This window comes from Lemur catta, chromosome 10 (assembly GCF_020740605.2).
Source record: "Lemur catta isolate mLemCat1 chromosome 10, mLemCat1.pri, whole genome shotgun sequence".
Taxonomy (NCBI): Eukaryota; Metazoa; Chordata; class Mammalia; order Primates; family Lemuridae; genus Lemur; species Lemur catta.
In genome coordinates, this window is record NC_059137.1 from 88,344,314 (window position 1) to 88,363,540 (window position 19,227).

Here is a 19,227-nt window from a genome sequence, read left to right on the forward strand (position 1 = left end):
GGGTGGAATGGGAATTAACTGCTATGATATTGTGAAATATTATCTATCTGGTTTTGTCCTTGCTTCCAGACTTATAACTTCTAAAATCCTTGGAATCTCCCATAACAAGTATCTTTTCGTATGCTAATGAATTGACTGGCAGCTGACAGCCGCTAGGTAGCTTCAGGATAGGGGCTGGTCATCAGAAAGACCAAGGCAGGATTAGAGGGTTGGGACTTTCAGCCCCAGCTCCCAACCTCTGGGGAGGGGAAAGGGGCTAAAGGTTAAGTTGGTCATCAATGGACAATGGTTTAATCAATCATGCCTACATAATGAAGCCTCCATAAAAACCCAAAAGGACAGAGTTTAAAGAACTTCTAGATGCCGAGCATGTGGAGGTTGCTGGAGGGTGTGGGGTGCCCAGAGAGGGCATGGAAGCTCTGTGCCCCTTTTTCCATACTTCACTCTATGCATCTCTTCATTTGTATCCTTTGTAACAGCCTTTATAATAAGCTGATAAATATAAGTGTTTTCCTGAATCCTGTGAGCTGCTCCAGCAAATTAATCAAACCCAAGGAGGGGGTTGTGGGAACACTGATTTATAGCCCGTAGGTCAGAAGCACAGGTAAACCAACCTAGGGCTTGCTATTGGTATCAAAAATGGAGGTGGGGTGGGGCAGTCTTGTGGGACTGAGCCCTCAACCTGTGGGATCCGACGCTACCTCTAAGTAGATAGTGTGGGAATTGAATTGGAAGATATCCAGCTGGTGTCTGCTGCACAATTGACTGCTTGCTTGGTGTGGGGGGAACGACCCCCCCGCCACATACATGTGGCATCAGGAACATGGTGTGAGAGTACAGTATGAGAAACTGAGCTTGTTTATTCCTTTCTATTCTTAACTGCTAATTGGTACAGGATTTCTTTTTGGTTGGATGAAAATGTTCTCAATTTAGATAGTGGTAATGATTGCACAGCCTTGTGTATACTGGTAAAAGCACCAACTACTTTAAAAGGGTGAATTTTATGGTATTTGAATTATATCTCAACAATAATAAATGTGCAAGTGATTTGAATGGGAATTTCTCCAAAAAAGATATAGTAATGGTCAATAAACACATGTAAAGAAGCTCACCTTACTAGTCCTTAGGGAAATGCATATTAAAACCACAATGAGGTACTACTTCACACTTACTAGGATGGTTATAATCAAAAAGTCAGATAATAACAAGTATCAGTGAAGACGTAAAGAAATGAGAGCCCTCATACACTGCTGGTGGGTATGTAAGATGGAGCAAACACTTTGGAAAACAGTCTGGCAGTTACTCAAATGATTAAACAAAGAATTACCATATGACTCAGCCTTCTTCTCCTAGGTATATACCCAAGAAAAATGAAAACATATGTTCACACAAAAACTTACACAAAAATTTTCAAAACAGTATTACTCTTAATAGCCAAAAAGTGAAAACAACTCAAATGTCCATCACCTGATGAATGGATAAACAAGAATTTGGTATATCTATACAATGGAAAATAATTCAACCATAAAAAGGAAGAAGCATTGACATATGCCACAACATGAATGAACCTTGAAAACACTATGCTAAGTGAAAAAAGCCAATCAAAAAAGACCATATATTGTATGATTCCATTTATATGAAATGTCCAGAAAAAGGAAATCTGCAGAGACAGAAATTAGACTGGTGGTTCCTGGGGCTAGTGGTGAAGGGGAGGATGAATGGGGGCTGGAGATTGCTAAAGAGTACAGGGTTTCTTTCTGGGGTGATAATAATGCTCTAAAATTGATTATTATGTTGGTTGCCTAGCTCTGTGAATATACTAAAAACTTTGGATTGATATTTTAAATGGGTGAATTACATCTCAAAGAAGTTAAAGGGAATTTTCCCTTCCTCCTGTGGTCCCTTTAAGAGAGAAATCAAATGTCACCAGGCAGACTTCTGGTTCTGTCAAGATAGAGTAGCCCTATTTCTCCTAGTTTCTACATCTTACAACTAAAAAACTCTTGGACACAATAGAGCAAACACAGGAAGACTCTGAGTGGGGGAGCTGTCTAGGGACCTCAAGACTTGAGGGAAGATATGGTTGTGAGCTCCCTGGGATTCCTTTTTGCTTCCCATATATCCCAAACAGGGTGCTGCAAGAAGCCTTCAACCCAGAGCAAGCTGTAAGAAAAGCCTGTTCCCTGAAAATATATTTGGCAATATCCATGCTACTCCAGTCAAACACCAACAAAAATGCCATATCATCTTCCACCCCACAGTTTCAGAGGGGATGAACAGGGATCTGATCATCTACCAAATGCTCCTGCTCTGCAGAAGAAGAAGTGGACTCTACTTCTCCCATCAGATGGTGTTAGAGGGATAAACAGGAAGCTCTACATTCTCCCATTCAGACTCTCATCCTTCCCTGCCCCTCCTCAACCCACTGCAACCTGGAGAGCAGTTTGAGTTGAGAATTTGGTGGGCAGCCTCCTCTTCCCAGCTGGCATGTGCTCCAGCCTGAGGTTCCCACAGAGAGTGGGGCCCACGCCTTTCCCCTGGAGGACCTGCAGTGGACCTGGGGTGCCTGATTTGGGAGCTCCCTGGCTGCTGGTGTTTCTCAGAGACATACGCCAGTGGGTCACACACACAGGCCGGATCCCATGCTCCCAGGACTCAAGCGAATTGCTAGGGGACACGGGAGGAGGCTTGAGAGCTGGACTCGGGAGGTGAGGGAGCCCACGTGGGTGGAACTGACAGGAGAATACTGTGGGGGTCCAAGATGCAAGGATTTGGGAGCCTGCCCATCCCGGCCCAAGCCACTGTTGGACTAGGACAGGGAAGATCTCAGCCCCTAGCGCCACAGCAACCAAGCAAGGTATGTTCAGGCACCTGGGCTGTCCATGAATTGTGGCCCCGCCCTCACGAGCAGCCTTCCTCGTCTGGAGAGCCTACCTTAACCTCCTCCTAGTAGCTTTTCCCTAGCAGCCCAGAAAACAACCTTGGAGCCCTGCTGAGGCTCAAAGCAGTGCTGTAGCTATTAAACTAGGGATGTTCCCCAGTGGGGAATATCCCGCACTATGGCACCACAGCAACAGAGTGCACACTCCTGGGTTGCTGGGGAATTACAGCTCCTTCAGGAGCAGGCTTTCTGGTCTGGAGAGCTTGCCTTGACCCTGCTCCCAGCGTCTCCCCCTAGAAGGGAGGAAAACAACCTCTAAGCCCTGCTGAGGCTTTGCAAAGCCTTGCAGGCTCCCACAACCTAACCATGCCCAGCCTCACTCCTCCACCCACCTCTGCTGTGGTGGAAATCATGCAACCCCTTGGGAACTACAAGGCTCCTCCCAAGGCCTGGGGCATTCAAGTACCCCACCTGAAGGACTAGAGCTTACCACAGGCACAAGAGAACATCTCAGCAGTTGGCTCTTTCCTCAGGCATCAACCACTAACAGGGAGAACAACTCTATACTTCATTATAATATCTACCAACTCAAGCAAACAGGGTGTGGCTGATTCTTATTCACAAGCATCACCCACCATCCCAGAGATTAAGCTGGGGATCACAATACAATTCACACTGCTAGGAAGACGTGAAGACAGCAGAACAGAGGCAAGGGGATATTGTTTTTTAGGAAAGAAACAAAAGTTACAGGCAGCTCAATCTGTGAGGGGTCTCCCTCTTCCACTGCGGACCTCTGGGCTGACTGGGGAGCTGCTCGGAGTCTGTGGAGAGACATTCCACTGGAGAGCAGGTGCATCAGAGATCTAGTGCCTGCCAATCCCAGATTTCTGCAACTGATGACATCCTGATCGCTCTGGTGCACAGAGCCACATCTGCTTGGGACCCAGAGCCTTACAGCAGTAGCCTTTGCATCACCCGCTCTGGGCCAGGGAGGTAACAGATGCTCCTCTGTCATGTCCTATGACTGGGGACCAAGCATACCTCTTCCCTGGTATGGGAGCCAAACAGAGGAGGAGCCTCAGAAGCAACAGGCAGCACTTGGGAAGCCTGGGGCGAATGCCTCAGTGGGTTCTAGGCTGTGGGGAGAGAACCTTGAGTGACCATCAGCTCCGGCCCGCCTCTGTAGACCCTGGGCTGCTGAGACAAAACCCTGACTGTGCAACTGGGCATCAGCAGTCCCCACGCTGGGGGAACAGCCCCCCATATGGGTATCTCTGAGCCAGTTGGGAAGCTCTGGCTCTGCCTGAGTCCGAGGCTCTGCCCCTGTAGCTCCTGGGCCCCACTGGGCCTGCGATTCTACCCCTGAGACTCCAGGGTTGTGCCAGGTCCCCAAGACCCCACTACTGAGTCCCCACCACTACCGTTGGGCTGGAAGAACCTCCCTGAGGTCCAACACTTCACTCAAGAAGCCCCATCCCTGAGCAGCTGTCATTCCTAGACTAGGTCTGAGAGAGTCTCCAGCAAAGGAGAACAGATGCCTTGCAATTCTATTAACACAGAGCTGAGAGAAGATGAAAAGAAACCAGCAAAAGAACCCTGGAAACATGAAAAAAACAAAATAGCTTGACATCCACAAGGGAACACAAAGGAGCTGTAGTAGTGGACACTACCCACAAGGAAATTGCCAAAATGACAGAAATGGAATTCAGAATATGTATGACAAATAAGATGAATGGAACTGAAGAGAAAGTTGAAAACCAACAAAAAGAAGCCAAAAAAGAAATTTCAGGAAATCATGAAAAAATGAAAAAGTTACTAGAGAGCTAGACAACATAAGAAAGGTTATAATACAACTTAAAGAAATGAAAGAGTCATTTAGGGAATTTCAAAACACAGCAGACAGTTTTAACAACAGGCTAAATCAAGGAGAACAAAGACTCTCAGAGCTTGAATACAATGCTTTCAAGATAATCCATTCAAAGAGGCAGAGAAGAGTATAAAAAAGTCTGAGCAATCACTGAGAGATATGAGACTATGTGAAGCAAACTAACGTTCAAATTATAGGTATCCCTGAGGGCAAAGAATAAAGAGCTAAAAAGATGGAAAACTTATTTGAGAAAATTATTGAGAAAACTTCCCTGATATTGACAGAAATTCAGACATACAGATACAAAATGGACATTGAACACTAGGAATATTCATAGCAAACAGGCTATCTCCAAGACACATAGTAATAAACCTGGCCAAAGTGAAAATGAAGGAGAAAATTCTGCAAGCACATAGATGAAAGGATTAAATAACCTACAAAGGAAAAGCCATCAGGCTAACTGCAGACTTTTCAGTGGAAACATTACAAGCCAAAAGGGATTGACCTAAACAGAACAACTCCCAGCCTAGAATTTCGTATCCTGCAAGACTTAGTTTCACAATAGATGGAGAAATTAAGTCTTTGCCAAACAAGCAAACACTGAGGGAATTTGTCATGACCAGACCTGTTCTGCATGAAATACTCCGAAGAGCAGTATACACAAATCAGCATAACAGATTCCTAACAGTGTAAATTCACCTTTAAAAAGTCGAAAACTCACAACTGTTACAGAACAATGGAACAAGAGGTAAAACAAAGCAAAAAGGGAGTACCTTACAGGATGAACAGAGTAACATCCCACATATCAATGCTATCAATGAATGTTACTGGACTGAATACTCCTCTCAAAAGACATAGGTTGGCTGAGTGGATGAAGAATCACAACCCAAATATCTTCTGTCTCCAGGAAACACATCTAAACCATAAGGATGCACACAGACTCAACGTGAAAGGATGGAAAAAAGTATTCCATGCAAGTGGAAATAAAAAAGAGCAGGTGTAACTTTTCTTATATCAGATAAAATTGATTTTAAACCAACAAAGGTAAAGAAAGACAAAGAGGGTCATTATATAATGGTCAAGGGGGCAATTCAACAAGAAGACATAACAATCCTAAATATATATGCACCCAACATAGGAGCTCCCAGATACATAAAGCAAATTTTACTAGAGCTAAGCAAAGAAATAAATAGCACCACTGTAATTGCTGGGGACCTCAACACCCCACCGTCAGAGCCTGACAAATCATCAAAGCAGAAAATAAATAAACCAACAATGGACTTAAACCAAACTCTAAATCAAATGGATCTAACAGACATTTAAAGAACATTCTACCCTAAAGCTACAAAATACACATTCTTTTCAGCAGCACATGATACATTCTCCAAGAATGATCATATCTTAGGACAAAAAAGGACTCAACAAATTCAAAAAAATAAAAATCATACCATGTACCTTTTCAGACTACAGTGGAATAAAACCAGAAATCAATCACAAGAGAAACACTGAAACCTACACAAAGTCATGGGAATTAAAGAACCTGCTCCTGAATGATTACTGGGTCAAGGATGAAATTAAGATGGAAATAAAAAATTCTTTGAACTGAACGACAAAGGGGACAAAAGCTATCAAAATCTATGGGACACAGCAAAAGCATTCCTCAGAAGAAGATTCATAGCCTTAAATGCCTACATCAAAAAAAAAAAAAAACCAGAAAGATCACAAATTAACAACCTAATGTCATACCGCCGGAAATAGAAAAGAAAAAAAAACCAAACCCAAAGGCAACAGAAGAAAAGAAGTAATAGACGCCAGAGCAGACCTAAATGAATTTGAAAATAAAACAAAATAAAAAACATAAAGGATTAACAAAACAAAAAGTTGGTTCTTTAAAAAGATAAACAAAATCATCAGACCTCTTGCTAGATTAACCAAGAATAGAAGAGAAAGGATCCAAATAAGCTCAATCAGAAATGAGAAAGGTGACATTACAACTGATACCACAGAAATATAAAATATCATCCATGAATACTGTGTAAATCTCTAAGCGCATATAGGAAATGGACAAGTTCCTGGAAATGCACAACTTCCCAAGACCTACAAAGAAGAACTGGTACTCATGATAGAGAAATAATCCCATAATATGCAGGAGGGACTCCTCCCCAATTCGTTCTACAAAGCCAGTATCATCTTGATACCAAAGCCAGGAAACGACACAACAAAAAAAGAAAACTACAGACCAATATCCCTTATGAATATACATGTAAAAATCCTCAATAAAATACTAGCAAACCAAATTCAACAGACATCAAAAAAATAATCCAGCAATCTCCTCAAATCAATTATAGGTTTAATTCTTACCTGCATGTGAATGTACAATTATCTCAATACTTTGATTAAAGATGTATATATAATCAAGGAAAAAAGCCACTAGGCAAGTGCAGGCAAGGATCATCCAACAGAGGTCAGGGCCAAGGCAGGGAAGGCAACCAGTAGGGTGTATGGTATGGGGCCTGGCAGGGTATGAGCCTGAAGTGCAGAAAAGAGCTGAGTTGGGTAATGGTCAGGCAGAGTTGGGAGACTGACTGATTGAGAAAAGGAGGGCTGAGTAAATAAGTACACATATTAGGGACAATAAGAACCAAGTTTCTCATTCTTGGAGGAGAGAATTATAAAAAACGGAAAAGCTACAATGGTATATTGTTGGATTAGAATTGGAAGTAACAATGTGAACTCATGGTTTTCAATGTATATAGACAGAAACAGAAATAAACAGGTGACCTGTGAACAACACGGGTTTGAACTGTGCAGATCCATGAGTTTGAAAAGGCTGACTACAGATGTAAAAGTGGGTAGGTACATATGAATATGTATGAACACATATTTCCTAGCTTTGTCCCCTGAGAGGGCTTGGCAACCACTCATTCCACCAGTAGTGAGCATGCCCAGATCTTGGTTTCTATGTACCATTTTCCACTAAAAGGAACCATAACTCCTCGGAGAAATGGCTGGTTTCAGGACCAGGTCAGAGAAAGAATACGATCAGCTGGAAGATCTTGCTGTGCTAGAGGAATGCAGGAATGGTGGAGACATGTCAAAGGGACACTGGAAATAGCCGGCCAAATATAAGACAACTGAAGCATCACAATAAGTGACAGTATAAGATTACACTCCACTGAATCCATGTTGAATAAATAAATAATCAAGGTTGGGTGCGGTGGCTCACACCTGTAATCCCAGCACTTTGGGAGGCCAAGACAGGAGGACTGCTTGAGCCTAGGAGTTCAAGAGCTGTCTAGGCAACATAGTGAGACTCTGTCTCTACAGAAAATTTTAACAAAAAATTTTTAAAAATGATAATTGAATGAATAAATGAGAAGAGAAATTCTTCCTTACAGTAGAAGGTCAACTAATAAATACAGTACGAATGATGGAATTAGAAAATCTCCATTTGGTTATCTATCATACTAACAATTTAGGCAAGAAACAGCAATGGATGCTAAAACTGCTCGGTAACAGTTGGATGTGAAACAGGATATTTATATAGTCTCAAAGCATCTCTCCATAAAATGTTAATTATAAATGGAAAATAATTTATTATGAATAAATCCTGCAGACACCACTTTAATGACGTGATCAAATTTAACATTACTAGTAATGGAGCAAAACAACATCTCATGCTACCTGATGAGATGCAGTGAGAAAAGTATAGAATCACTTTTGTGCGGTTTCAACCAAAAATGCATAATCTCAGTCTTAGCATGAGGAAATGGCAGACAAACCCAAATTAAGGAATATGCTACAAAATAACTAGCCTGTGATCTTAAAAAAAAATCTGAAGATCATAAAGGTCAAGAAAGGGTGTTACTGGAACAGTTGACAAAACTTGAGTGAGGGTCTCTGGGTGAATAGTATATACGAGGTTTTTTGTGTGCTTTTCTTACAGTTTTTCTGTAAGTTTGAAATTATTTCAAAATAAAAAAATTAACATGACAAAAAGCAAGACAACTAGACAGCCTGGGTATCCTGAGGGAGGATCCTAAGCACCACTCAAGAAATATTCTTGCCAATTAAAAAAAACCAATCTGACTGGGCTCTACATCCATTTACCGATTTATAGGAAATACTATGTAGATATAATCAGCAAAATACAGGCTGTGGCAATCTCTACAGGGCAAAAAACCTGGATTTCTTCAACAAATAAACTGTAAGGAAAAAGAGACAGAGGGAAACTCAAGTTTAAAAGAGATTTAAGATACACAGCAACCAATTACAATGTATTGACCTTTTTGGATCCCAATTCAAACAAATACATATATAAATGTTACATGTAAATATATCTATGAAATATATCTATGAGACAATTAGAAATTGGAACACTACTTAGGTATTTGATATAAACTATTATTATTTTAGGTATGGTAATATGATGTGGTTATTTAATGAATAAAATGATGTGATGCCTTGAGTTTGTTTCAGAGCAATATGGATGCAGGGAACTGAGCAGAGGCAGTGAATGACTGAAATTGTTAACGCTGTGTGATGATACATATCTGAGCAATGGTGCATACGTGGGGGTGGTGCATAACATGGGGGATGATACATATATGGGGATCTTTATTTTATTCTATATACTTTTGTAAATGTTGGATATTTTCCATAATAAAAGTTTTTTTAAAGCAGTATAACCAAGATTTAAATCTAGGTCTGTCTCATTGCAAAGCTAGTTCTTGATGAGTTTCTATTTTCCTTTAAAAATAAATTAAATAATTTATGTACCCTCCTATTAAAATTTCCTATAATTCATTAGCTAATATTTAAAAAATTCTTCCCATTCCCAAACCTAACAAGGTATAACTGACTACCTTTATATGAGATATACTTTACTAAAGTTAGATATGAAGTAAATTTTATTTTTCCATATTTTTGCCTAATTAAAAATTAGCTACATTTATATCAAAAGGAAAATTTAATTAAAAAGTGTTTTAGAAAGGTAAAAATCAGCTTACCTATTGGATCACAACAGAGGTGGTATAACCTTCCTGGGGGTCTTTGGAAATATGCAGGGTTTTTTTCATTGTCACTGGAAGCTGGGGATACTACTGAATTTAGTGGGTAGGCCAGGGATGGTTAAATGTCTTCAAGTGCTCTGGGCTCTCCTGTACAATGAAGAGTTGTCCCATTCCAAAAGCCAACAGAACCCCATTGAGAAACACCAACTAAGAGGTAATATTCCAACAGAAGAAAGAATAGGGAAAAAGGTTCGTCTCACTCTTAGATTTGTTAGCTGGAGAGTTACTTAGGGGGGAAAAACATTACTTTACAAGGGAAGCAGCCAGGAGACATCATTATTGTGTTTATTTTAGACAGCACTTCTTTCTAAGACCACGAAAAATAACACACAGTAAGTCTGGCACACAGAAGCTGTCTACAAATGGTAGTTACCAATAGGGTTAGCACCTCTAGAGTTGGACACAGCAAAGAAGGATGAAGGAGGGTCTACAAGGATCTGGAGTTTAGACAAGATCAGAAGTAGGAAACACTGGTTTTCTTGATGAAAGAGAACTCCCTCTGGTGGCATGGTCAGAGTCCAACAAGAGCTCAATCAACTGAGAACTGACTGGTCCCAGCAAGTGCTGAACTCAATACCTTTTTAAGTAGACCCTTACTCCTTTACTCTTTCTTCTATCATCTAATCCACACTAAGGGATCAAATCCTCCAAAGCTTCCTATACAGTAGGGCTAAAGTGAAGTTGAGCAAAACCCAGAGAGGGGAGTTAGAAAATACTGCCAGGAGAAATTACTCAACATCTCTCTTGGTTAATTGCTGGTGGTGGCAGCAAGGCTAGCAACATAAAGCAGAATCAGAGTGCCTCCCAGTTCAGAGCTTTCGACAGAAAGAGTAAGGGGCCAGTATGGCTATAAGTAAGAGTTCAAGTCACAGTACTTGTCCTTGCCTGGGGTGCCATATAAAAATCAAAAGGGGATAGGAGAAAAAACACTGGGAGAAGCAGGGCTAGAATGCTTCTGAATGTGCTTCATAAGTGACACTCGTAAGTAAGGAAAGACGAAAGAAACGAAAGCTTGATTCACAAGTGGGTGTTTCATGATAGGAACAAATGCATAATCTCAGTCTGCGATAATAACCCAGGGGACAAACATTGTTTGGAACACTCTTTCTTAAAAAGCCAAGATCATTATTCAGGACGTCAAACAGGAATTCTAACAGGCCAAAAATGGTAAGGCAGAAATAAACAAAGGGCCGTAAGTAAAGCCTGCAACTTGGGTCTCCAATATGAAGACAAGAGCCTTTTCTTTCATTTCCATTCACATAATTACTTTTAATAATTAGTAACAGTGTTACTAAAAGTAATTCATACTAGTTAATTACTTTGCACAGAGAGGCAAAAAGTACACTAAAGAGATACTACCTTTCATGTCTGCAGCATGTCCGCTGTTAATCACCAAAGTAGAATATGGTTGTTCATCCTGAGGCAAAACTCCTGCAGCCATGGTAGTCTGTTGGAAAAAAATTATTTTTTGAAATTTTGCCCTGGGATATTCATTTACTAATCACTCATAATGTGCTAGACCTTTGCTGTCCAATATGGCAGTCATTAGTTATGTGGCAACTGATACCTGAAATGTGGCTAGTCCAGGTTGAGACGCACTGTAAGTATAAAATACACACAAGATTCTGAAGACCTTGTCCAAAAAAAAAGAATGTCAAATATCTCACTAATAATTTTTTACATTGAATACACATTGAAATAATGATTTTTTGATATATTGGGTTAAATAAAATACATTATTAAAATTAATTTCCCCTAATTCTTTTTATCTTACTGCATTTATAGGACATTAATCTGTACTTAACAGTCTTCATCAAGCTCATGTTAAATTATATGGCTAAGTGAGTGCTATATTGCCCAATTGGTACAGTTGCCATTGAGGAAAGTTAATTAAATCTTTTTATTTGTCAAAACCCAAAAATTATCACCTAAGTTTTTACTATGTGCTAGACATAAATATTAAATCACTTTTTTCTAACAAAAACTGTACAAAATAGCTATTGCCCCCTCTTAAAGCTGTAGAAGTCGTTTCAGTACAGTTAACGTGCACACTAAGTGGCATGGTGGCAGTTAATCCCATTTTTCGGTTTCAAGTTTGTTTTTTTTCCGACTAGTGCACAGTTGAAAATGACAGAAATCCTAAGAAAGATGATGTCAACATTTTTGAGCTTCCAGAAAAACAAATGTGTAATTTAACTCCATAGTCACAGACTAACTGTACCTCAATTGAAATACTGATGAAAACACAGAAAAATGAGTTGTGGAATTTTATAAACTACAAAATTATTTTCATAAGATGCAAGCACATAACCCAGAAGAGTTTATGGAGTTGACCACCATACAAGAGAATTCTAAGGTTCTTTTCTAAATAATAATTTTACTATTTTTCTTTGCAAAATAATGTTTAATATTTCAGCATTAATGACTGGGAGGTCAAACACTATAATTTTATTAGCTTAATAAATGGTTATGAATTTTTTAAAAGGACTTAAAAACTTGTTGAAACTTCTTATACCAATAAATTAATAGTGATAATTATATTCAGCCCTAATTAATATTTTTCATTGGAGCATTTTATTGCTGTGAGAAAAAAGTCACTTCACAAATCTCAGTGATTCTTTCAAAATTTCAAGTTCACTAAAATTTTACTTCTAAAATCAATTTTTATATGCTCAAAAGGCACAACATTTAAAATCTAATGTCCTATTTGATGAATCTGTATTCCCTCAAAAGAAATATAAGAATTAAAATCACAGGGGTGATTTAATATGAAATAAGAAAGAATGCTTCCTATTAGTAATGCCACAAACTGGGTATCATACTAATTAATAAAAAACTTTATCAATGTCCATAACATTTCAAATGAATGTTACATAAAGACATGAAGTAAAAGGACTAATGGAACAGCTGTTCCAAGACACTCATTAGCAAAAACTTAATTTGAAAGGATATCCACTAAGATTAGACTTAGAGGAAACATTTTTACCATATTATTTTTCATAATCTGGACTATTTTCTAAAAACATACTTTTTCAAAGAAAACAATTAACACCATATCAGAATTACAAAATTTTGGAGCAATTGAGAAGTTATGAACCATGTCCCAGAGAAAGTTCCTGCTTTGTCCCAGACATTCCAGCATGTAAAGTGACAGTGTGTTGATGACAAGCTCAGACCAGTCCTCAATTTCTTTGTGAAGTTTTCCCTATTCCCACCCTTCACTCTTCAGCTGCAACGTAATGAAACAAGTCTACTTTACCATCTCTCCTGTAAACCATGGGGTCAGGAGAGGAGGAGCCATGATTGGTTCATGTTTATGTCTCTAGAGAAGGGGAAGGCCTGTATGGGGCATAGTCATGACATATCTGCTGAACTGAAATGGACCAACTAGATTGAGTTCCTTGGATCTATTCATGTCTTATTTATCTCTATCTCCTAAAGCCTATTAAAAAAGTGTGAGAATTAATCATACCTTTTTGGGTCACAAAGAGTACAAGTATGATTATGGACTATCTTAAAAATTTCTTTCTAACTATCCCCTCAGAAACTCAAAGTTGTAAGGAGCCTCAGAAGTCCTCTAGTACTGCAGCCTGCATTTACAGATGCTCCCCATCGCTTGTATCACCACATAAGCTCCACCTCCTGTCAGATCAGCGGGGACATTAGAATCTCAGAGGAGCGCAAACCCTACTCTGAACTGTGCATGGAGGGATCTAGGTTGGGCTTCTTATCAGAATCCAATGCCTGATGCTCTGAGGTGGAGCTGAGGTGGTGATGCTGGGGAGCGGCTGCAAATACAGATTATCTATCATCAGCAGAGAGGTTTGACTGCACAATAAATGTAATTGCTTGAATCATCCCCAAACCATTCCCCCGATACCTTCCCTGGGTCTGTGGAAAAATTGTCTTCCATGAAACTGGTCCCTGGTGCCAAAAAGGTTGGGGACTGCTGCTCTAGCAGAATTCTAACCAAACGTGAGCATACTCTCTACAATATCACTGTTTGAACAGTAACAGTGACATCATTACACAGCTCTGGTAGCTAGAAAGCTCTTTATAATGCTGCCTCTCTGTAATTTCTACCCACTGGTCCTATTTCTGTACACACATAACAATACATCCTTTTTCCATGTAAAGCTGGTGATCATGTTCCCTTCACTCTGATTTCTATTTTCCCATATGATACATCAGCAGTTCCCTTTACCCTTCTTCAAATGGTGCTAGACCACCTCACCATTTTGGTGTCCTTTTCTATTTACACTCTATAGTTATTAATATTCTAGTGCCCAGAACTAAAGTCTATTCCCCAGAGGTGGTCTGATAATCAAAAATAAAACAAAAACAGTCACCTCCCTTGTCTGAATAGTGTATGTGGCCTATTATCACATCAGTGTTTTCAGCAGTCTCAAAACACACCAGGATATATCAACAGTAAAAGAAAAATGTTGGCCCAAAATTGATCTGTAATATATTTTGAGGTTAAAAAATAGATACTTGCTAAAGATAATTAAACATACATAAAAGTTTAAAGTGAATAAGCAGTACAGAATGAAAAGTGAAAGTCTCTACCTCCTATCCCCCAAGCCAATTCTTATTCCTTAGAGGTAAACAATTTAAATGTTCCCTTTAGTTATTCTGGGCGATAATCCCTATACTTAGATCTCTGGTCCTTATGCTACCATCTTTAAACCACAGTATTGAGATCCAGGTATAAAAGATGAGGAAATTGGCTCTTACACCCTACCTTGCTCCATGTCAAACCTTCCCCCATTTAATATAACACAATATTTTAAAGTCTTCTGATCATCTTTGCGATTTTAAATTTGGATTATCTTTGCACATTTCAAATTTTAAAAGGTTAACATCCTTTAGCCATCTTTTATTCTATCAACTTTCAATAGTATCTTGATTCCTTCTTTGTAAAATAAGTAAATTAGTTTACCTGTACTACTGCCCATTCTCTCTTCCCCTCTACTTTCAAGTTCTGACCATTTCTTTTATATTAAGATTTTTAACTTTTAAGTTTCAGTTAAATAAATCTATAATTTTCTCATGCTTGTCTATAGGTTTGTTCTAAAATGTGAGACGTAACACAATGTAATTATTATATATAATTACATTATATATAATACACATACAATCTGTACACACTTTTTTTAAACCAAGTATTACACTTGGATCCATATAATACAGAAAGAAGTATAATCTTGTATCACCAAATCTGTGCTGCTCAAAGTAAAACATTCCAAGCATCATTATCAAATGGATTATCTTTTCTTTCATTCCATCAGGTGCTTAAAACAAAGGCATATTTTGTTTTGCTGCATATTTGGACAATACATTTCTGATACAGACTTCCCTCTGGTTTTTAATCACTTTTTTCTTACTGACAAAAGTAACATAAATCTTCACTAAATTTTTATCTGTCTGCTTTTTGAAGATTTTTTTCCTGAGAGCTTTGAATTCCTACTCTAATGAGGGCCAAAGTTTCCTAGGCCTACTACATGGCTGTCAGCCTGGGGTTTCTTTTAATTGCACCCCTGAGTTGAGGCCCTCTTGTTTCTTGGATTCTGCTTTGGCTTTGCTGATTTATTTTCAAGTAATTTTTTTTCACAAAGAGTGAATGGAAGTTAAACTTTCTAATAAGTCTTTTCATTCTGAAAATATCTTTTTTTATCCACATACTCAGTTGATAATTTGGCTACTTACAGAATTCTAGGTTGAAAGCCATGCCATATCAGAACTTTGAAAGTATTGTTCTACTGTGTTCTAGCAAACAATATTGCTGATGAGAAATTTGATGTCAATCTGAGACTTGTAACAGGTAAACTTTTCAGGTAGGATCTTTTACTTTGGTGTTCAGAAATTATACAAGGATGTGTATTGGGAGCAGCCCTTTTCTATTCACCTTGATTAGTTCCCTTCAGCAGCTAAAATTGACTGTGCACGTATACTACGATTTACATTAAGTGCTTTACTTTACAAAATTCCTATCATTCTCATGGAATCACTCTGTGAGGTATGCACTGTGATTATCTCCATTTTCTTAGATGGGAAACCTTGTCTGAGATCACGTGAATCTAGCCTACAAAGCTGATGTTCTTACACCAATCCACTGTGCCCCACAGAAAGATTAGACCAATTTACAACATATTAAAAGGTGTGTCCTTTCTCTCACCCTCACTAATGCTGGGCATTTTAAATCTTCTTAACAGAATTACTTCCTTATTGTTTTATTCTGCATTTCTTTACTTAGTAGTATAGGTTTTCAGAGGTTTTTCTTAGGAATTTCTTATTAATAAAGTCCCTGCTTCAGAGCTTTGTCCTTTTTCCTACTGGGGTATTTGCCCCTTCCTTCATCATACACATTGTTTCTTATGTCACCATATAATATTGACATCATTTATGTCAATTTTTCATCATATATATTGCAAACCTTTTTTTGAAAATCAGTTTATCATGTCTTAATTATGTCATGTTATGACTAGCAGTCTTACTTTTCCATGTAGTCCAACCCATAAGATTTTTCTTTTAACTTTTCTGGCCCTAGTGCCACAATAAGAAAGGGCTTCTCCAATTCAAGATGTAAATACCAATTGAATGTCTCTGACTTTGGGGTGATATATATTGTCCTTTTGTTGCAGGTTGGCAATAATATTGCTAAAATTTAATAGTTAATTTACAGATTTAACAATGGTCCACCCTCAAAGAATGTCATGTATTTCCTAATGTTATTACAAAATTAGTCTTTAAAAAGAGGGGAAAAAATTCTTTATGTGTAAATTATCTACATTTGTGAAGCTTCAATACTATGTTTTTACTAAACAACATGAACGAATGCTTTTTATGAAAAAAATAATTCTTCCATCCTAGTAAAAAGTAAAAGAATGGAAAATTTTCTTTAATGGTCTAGTTACCCATGTTACTATATATGCTTACAGTTAAAATGCCAATTTTCAAAGGTTATAAACATTAGTTTGAGAAATAGAGACTATTTCAAGACCTTTCAAAAGTCTAAGAGTTATAATACAAAATCAGCGCTAACTGTATCTGTATACTCCTCAAGAGTATTTGTGAAGATTCCTTTGTTCATTCTTCTTGTCGTTGCCAATCACCTGCCTTCCTCTAAAAATCTAGTTGCCTCAGTTTCACCGCTTTACAAATTAAACAGCTATCCTCTTTGCCCAAACACCGGTGGTAACATTCTTTCTTTTTACCTTACTTAATTCTTTCCAATCTACCTTGCTCAAGGAAATCCCCATAATTTATTCAACAGGTCTCAACTACTAACTCCTTTTTCCTGTCTTATTAGACTCGTTAATAATCAGCTGGATCCTTGCAAGGTCTGCTTTTTAAATTTTGTTAAGGCAGCTCCTGAGCAGCCTTTAGGCTAATTTAGACCCACTGCTAAGGTAACACCTTTCTGAAGAGTCTACCTGCTCCTCTGGATATTAAGCATTCCTCTTATGGCTCTTGGGAATGGGAACTACTGTCAGTCCTCTGAGAACCCAGGGAATTTTTCTATTTCTTTCCTGTGTCTTTTCCTGGCCTTAGTTAGTTTGGGCAGATCAGTACTCAACCAACACCTAGGGCCAGCAAAGCCTTGGGGGCCCTCTGCACACTTTTGGGCTCCCTGTGCTACTCCCTTCTCTACAGGACCCTACTCTGCAAATTCTAGCCGCCTTGGCCACATTAAACTCTGCTCTCTGCACATCTCTGGGAAGGGTCTGTCTGGGTCCCCTGGAAACTGCCCCCAGGGAGACAGCTGGTGCAATGCTTGTTTCTGTTTTCTCAGAAATGGAGGTCCTGAGCTGCCTGCTTTCCAACATGTGAAAACCATTTTTTATATATGTTGTCTGGCATATATATTGTCTGGTTTTCTAGTTTAAGGCAGGAAGATAAATTTGGTCTCTCATTTTTCATCTTAGTTGGAAGTAGAAATCCTCCCTGGCCATCTTCAAATAACTCAAATCCAGGGGAACTCTGAAACAGTGCCCACTATGCATTGCTTTTGCATAAAAACATTAATTTATAGTCCAATTGTATATAACTGCTGATGAAAATTATAGTTTAAGTATGTTAAACTATATTTCAGAGTCAAAAGTTCTGTTGGGTGTGTTTAAGTCTTCACTCTGTTCATTGTCAGATATATAAACTGTGCTGAGCTTCAATTTCTTCTTCTGTAAAAAGAGGATCGTAGTATCTACTTTCCTAGGTTGTTATGAGAATGAAGGGAGATTGTGTATGCATGCACGTGTTTCTAGCACAAAGTGTGGCATATAGGTATTCAACAATTACTTGTTATTTTAACTTGCAAACCAAGAGCTGTACTATCTTTTTGTTTCCTTCCCTTCTTAGTCTGTATTCACTTTACTTTCCTCTTATTTTTATAAGAATTTGTAAAAAACTCTATTCATTATCTGTCCAAAATTCCTGCTAGTAGTTAGTAATGGTTGAGCTCCTCAAGAAGAATTATGAAAACATTATCTCCATTCACAACTGTATTTATTTCATATCCCTGGTTGTAAAGTGAGGAGAAGAAGGGTTTGAATAATAATCCTGTCATTTCACTACATAGTCACATATTATTTCATTTCATTTCCTGTTGTCAATGACAGATATTTTGCTCACTCTATCCTACAGTTTGCTTTTATCCTTAAAAGCCCTCAAAATGACTCAACTGTTTAGAATTAGTCACACGCTTACTAATTAGTACCTAGTATACTTAAAACTTAAGTGTATCGATGGACTATTACTCATACATACTGTTAAGAGTAGTCACGAAGAGTTTGACATATAAGGAAGGTTGTACTTCATAAAAAAGTCATTTCGCACAAGAGACTGGGTTCTGAAATGGACTGAAGGATTCTTAGGTCACTACTTTCCCTTCTATTTTCCAGGCACATGGTGTTCTGCCAAAATCGACATGTGTTTTTTGGACAGAATTTGTGGGGAACTATATTAAGCAGTGCCTGGGAGGTCATAAGTGGTATAATCCTCCCCAGACTCTCAAAGCACTAGCTCTCCAACTTTGGAAGGCACTATAGTATTGCCTTGGGTGCTTGTGGAAATGCAAATTCCTTGGCCCCAACCTCAAAACATCTGAGTTAGTAAATCTGGAAGAGTATTATCAATTTACACTCCAGGTCATTCTGATGTAGGAAGCCCTCTGCCCACACTTTAAGAAATATTGTCAATAAGATGAGATTCTAGACAGCAATCATAACAGAAGAATTTGAGGCTAAAAAACGTAAGCTTGCAAGGCAAAAAAATAGGGATGGAATAGGGATGATACTCAAGTACCTGAGTAAACCTATGAAAGCTATTTAAACATTTTTATGTTCCTTAATTACATAACGATAATAACTAAATCATGTAAACTTACTCCATGCCAGACACTGCTCCAA

The 19,227-nt window shown here is 38.5% G+C and overlaps 1 protein-coding gene across 3 annotated transcripts in view; it reads right to left on the reverse strand.

Annotated features, from left to right (window-relative positions):
* PTPDC1 (protein tyrosine phosphatase domain containing 1) overlaps positions 1–19,227 on the reverse strand; it is a 63,947-nt gene that overhangs the window by 25,444 nt on the left and 19,276 nt on the right. For all 3 annotated transcript variants that reach the window (XM_045562386.1, XM_045562383.1, XM_045562384.1), the window contains exon 2: positions 11,180–11,267. In XM_045562386.1, the coding sequence (XP_045418342.1) occupies positions 11,180–11,261 (82 nt within the window). In that variant the 5' untranslated portion in view covers positions 11,262–11,267. The remainder of the gene's footprint in view (positions 1–11,179; positions 11,268–19,227) is intronic.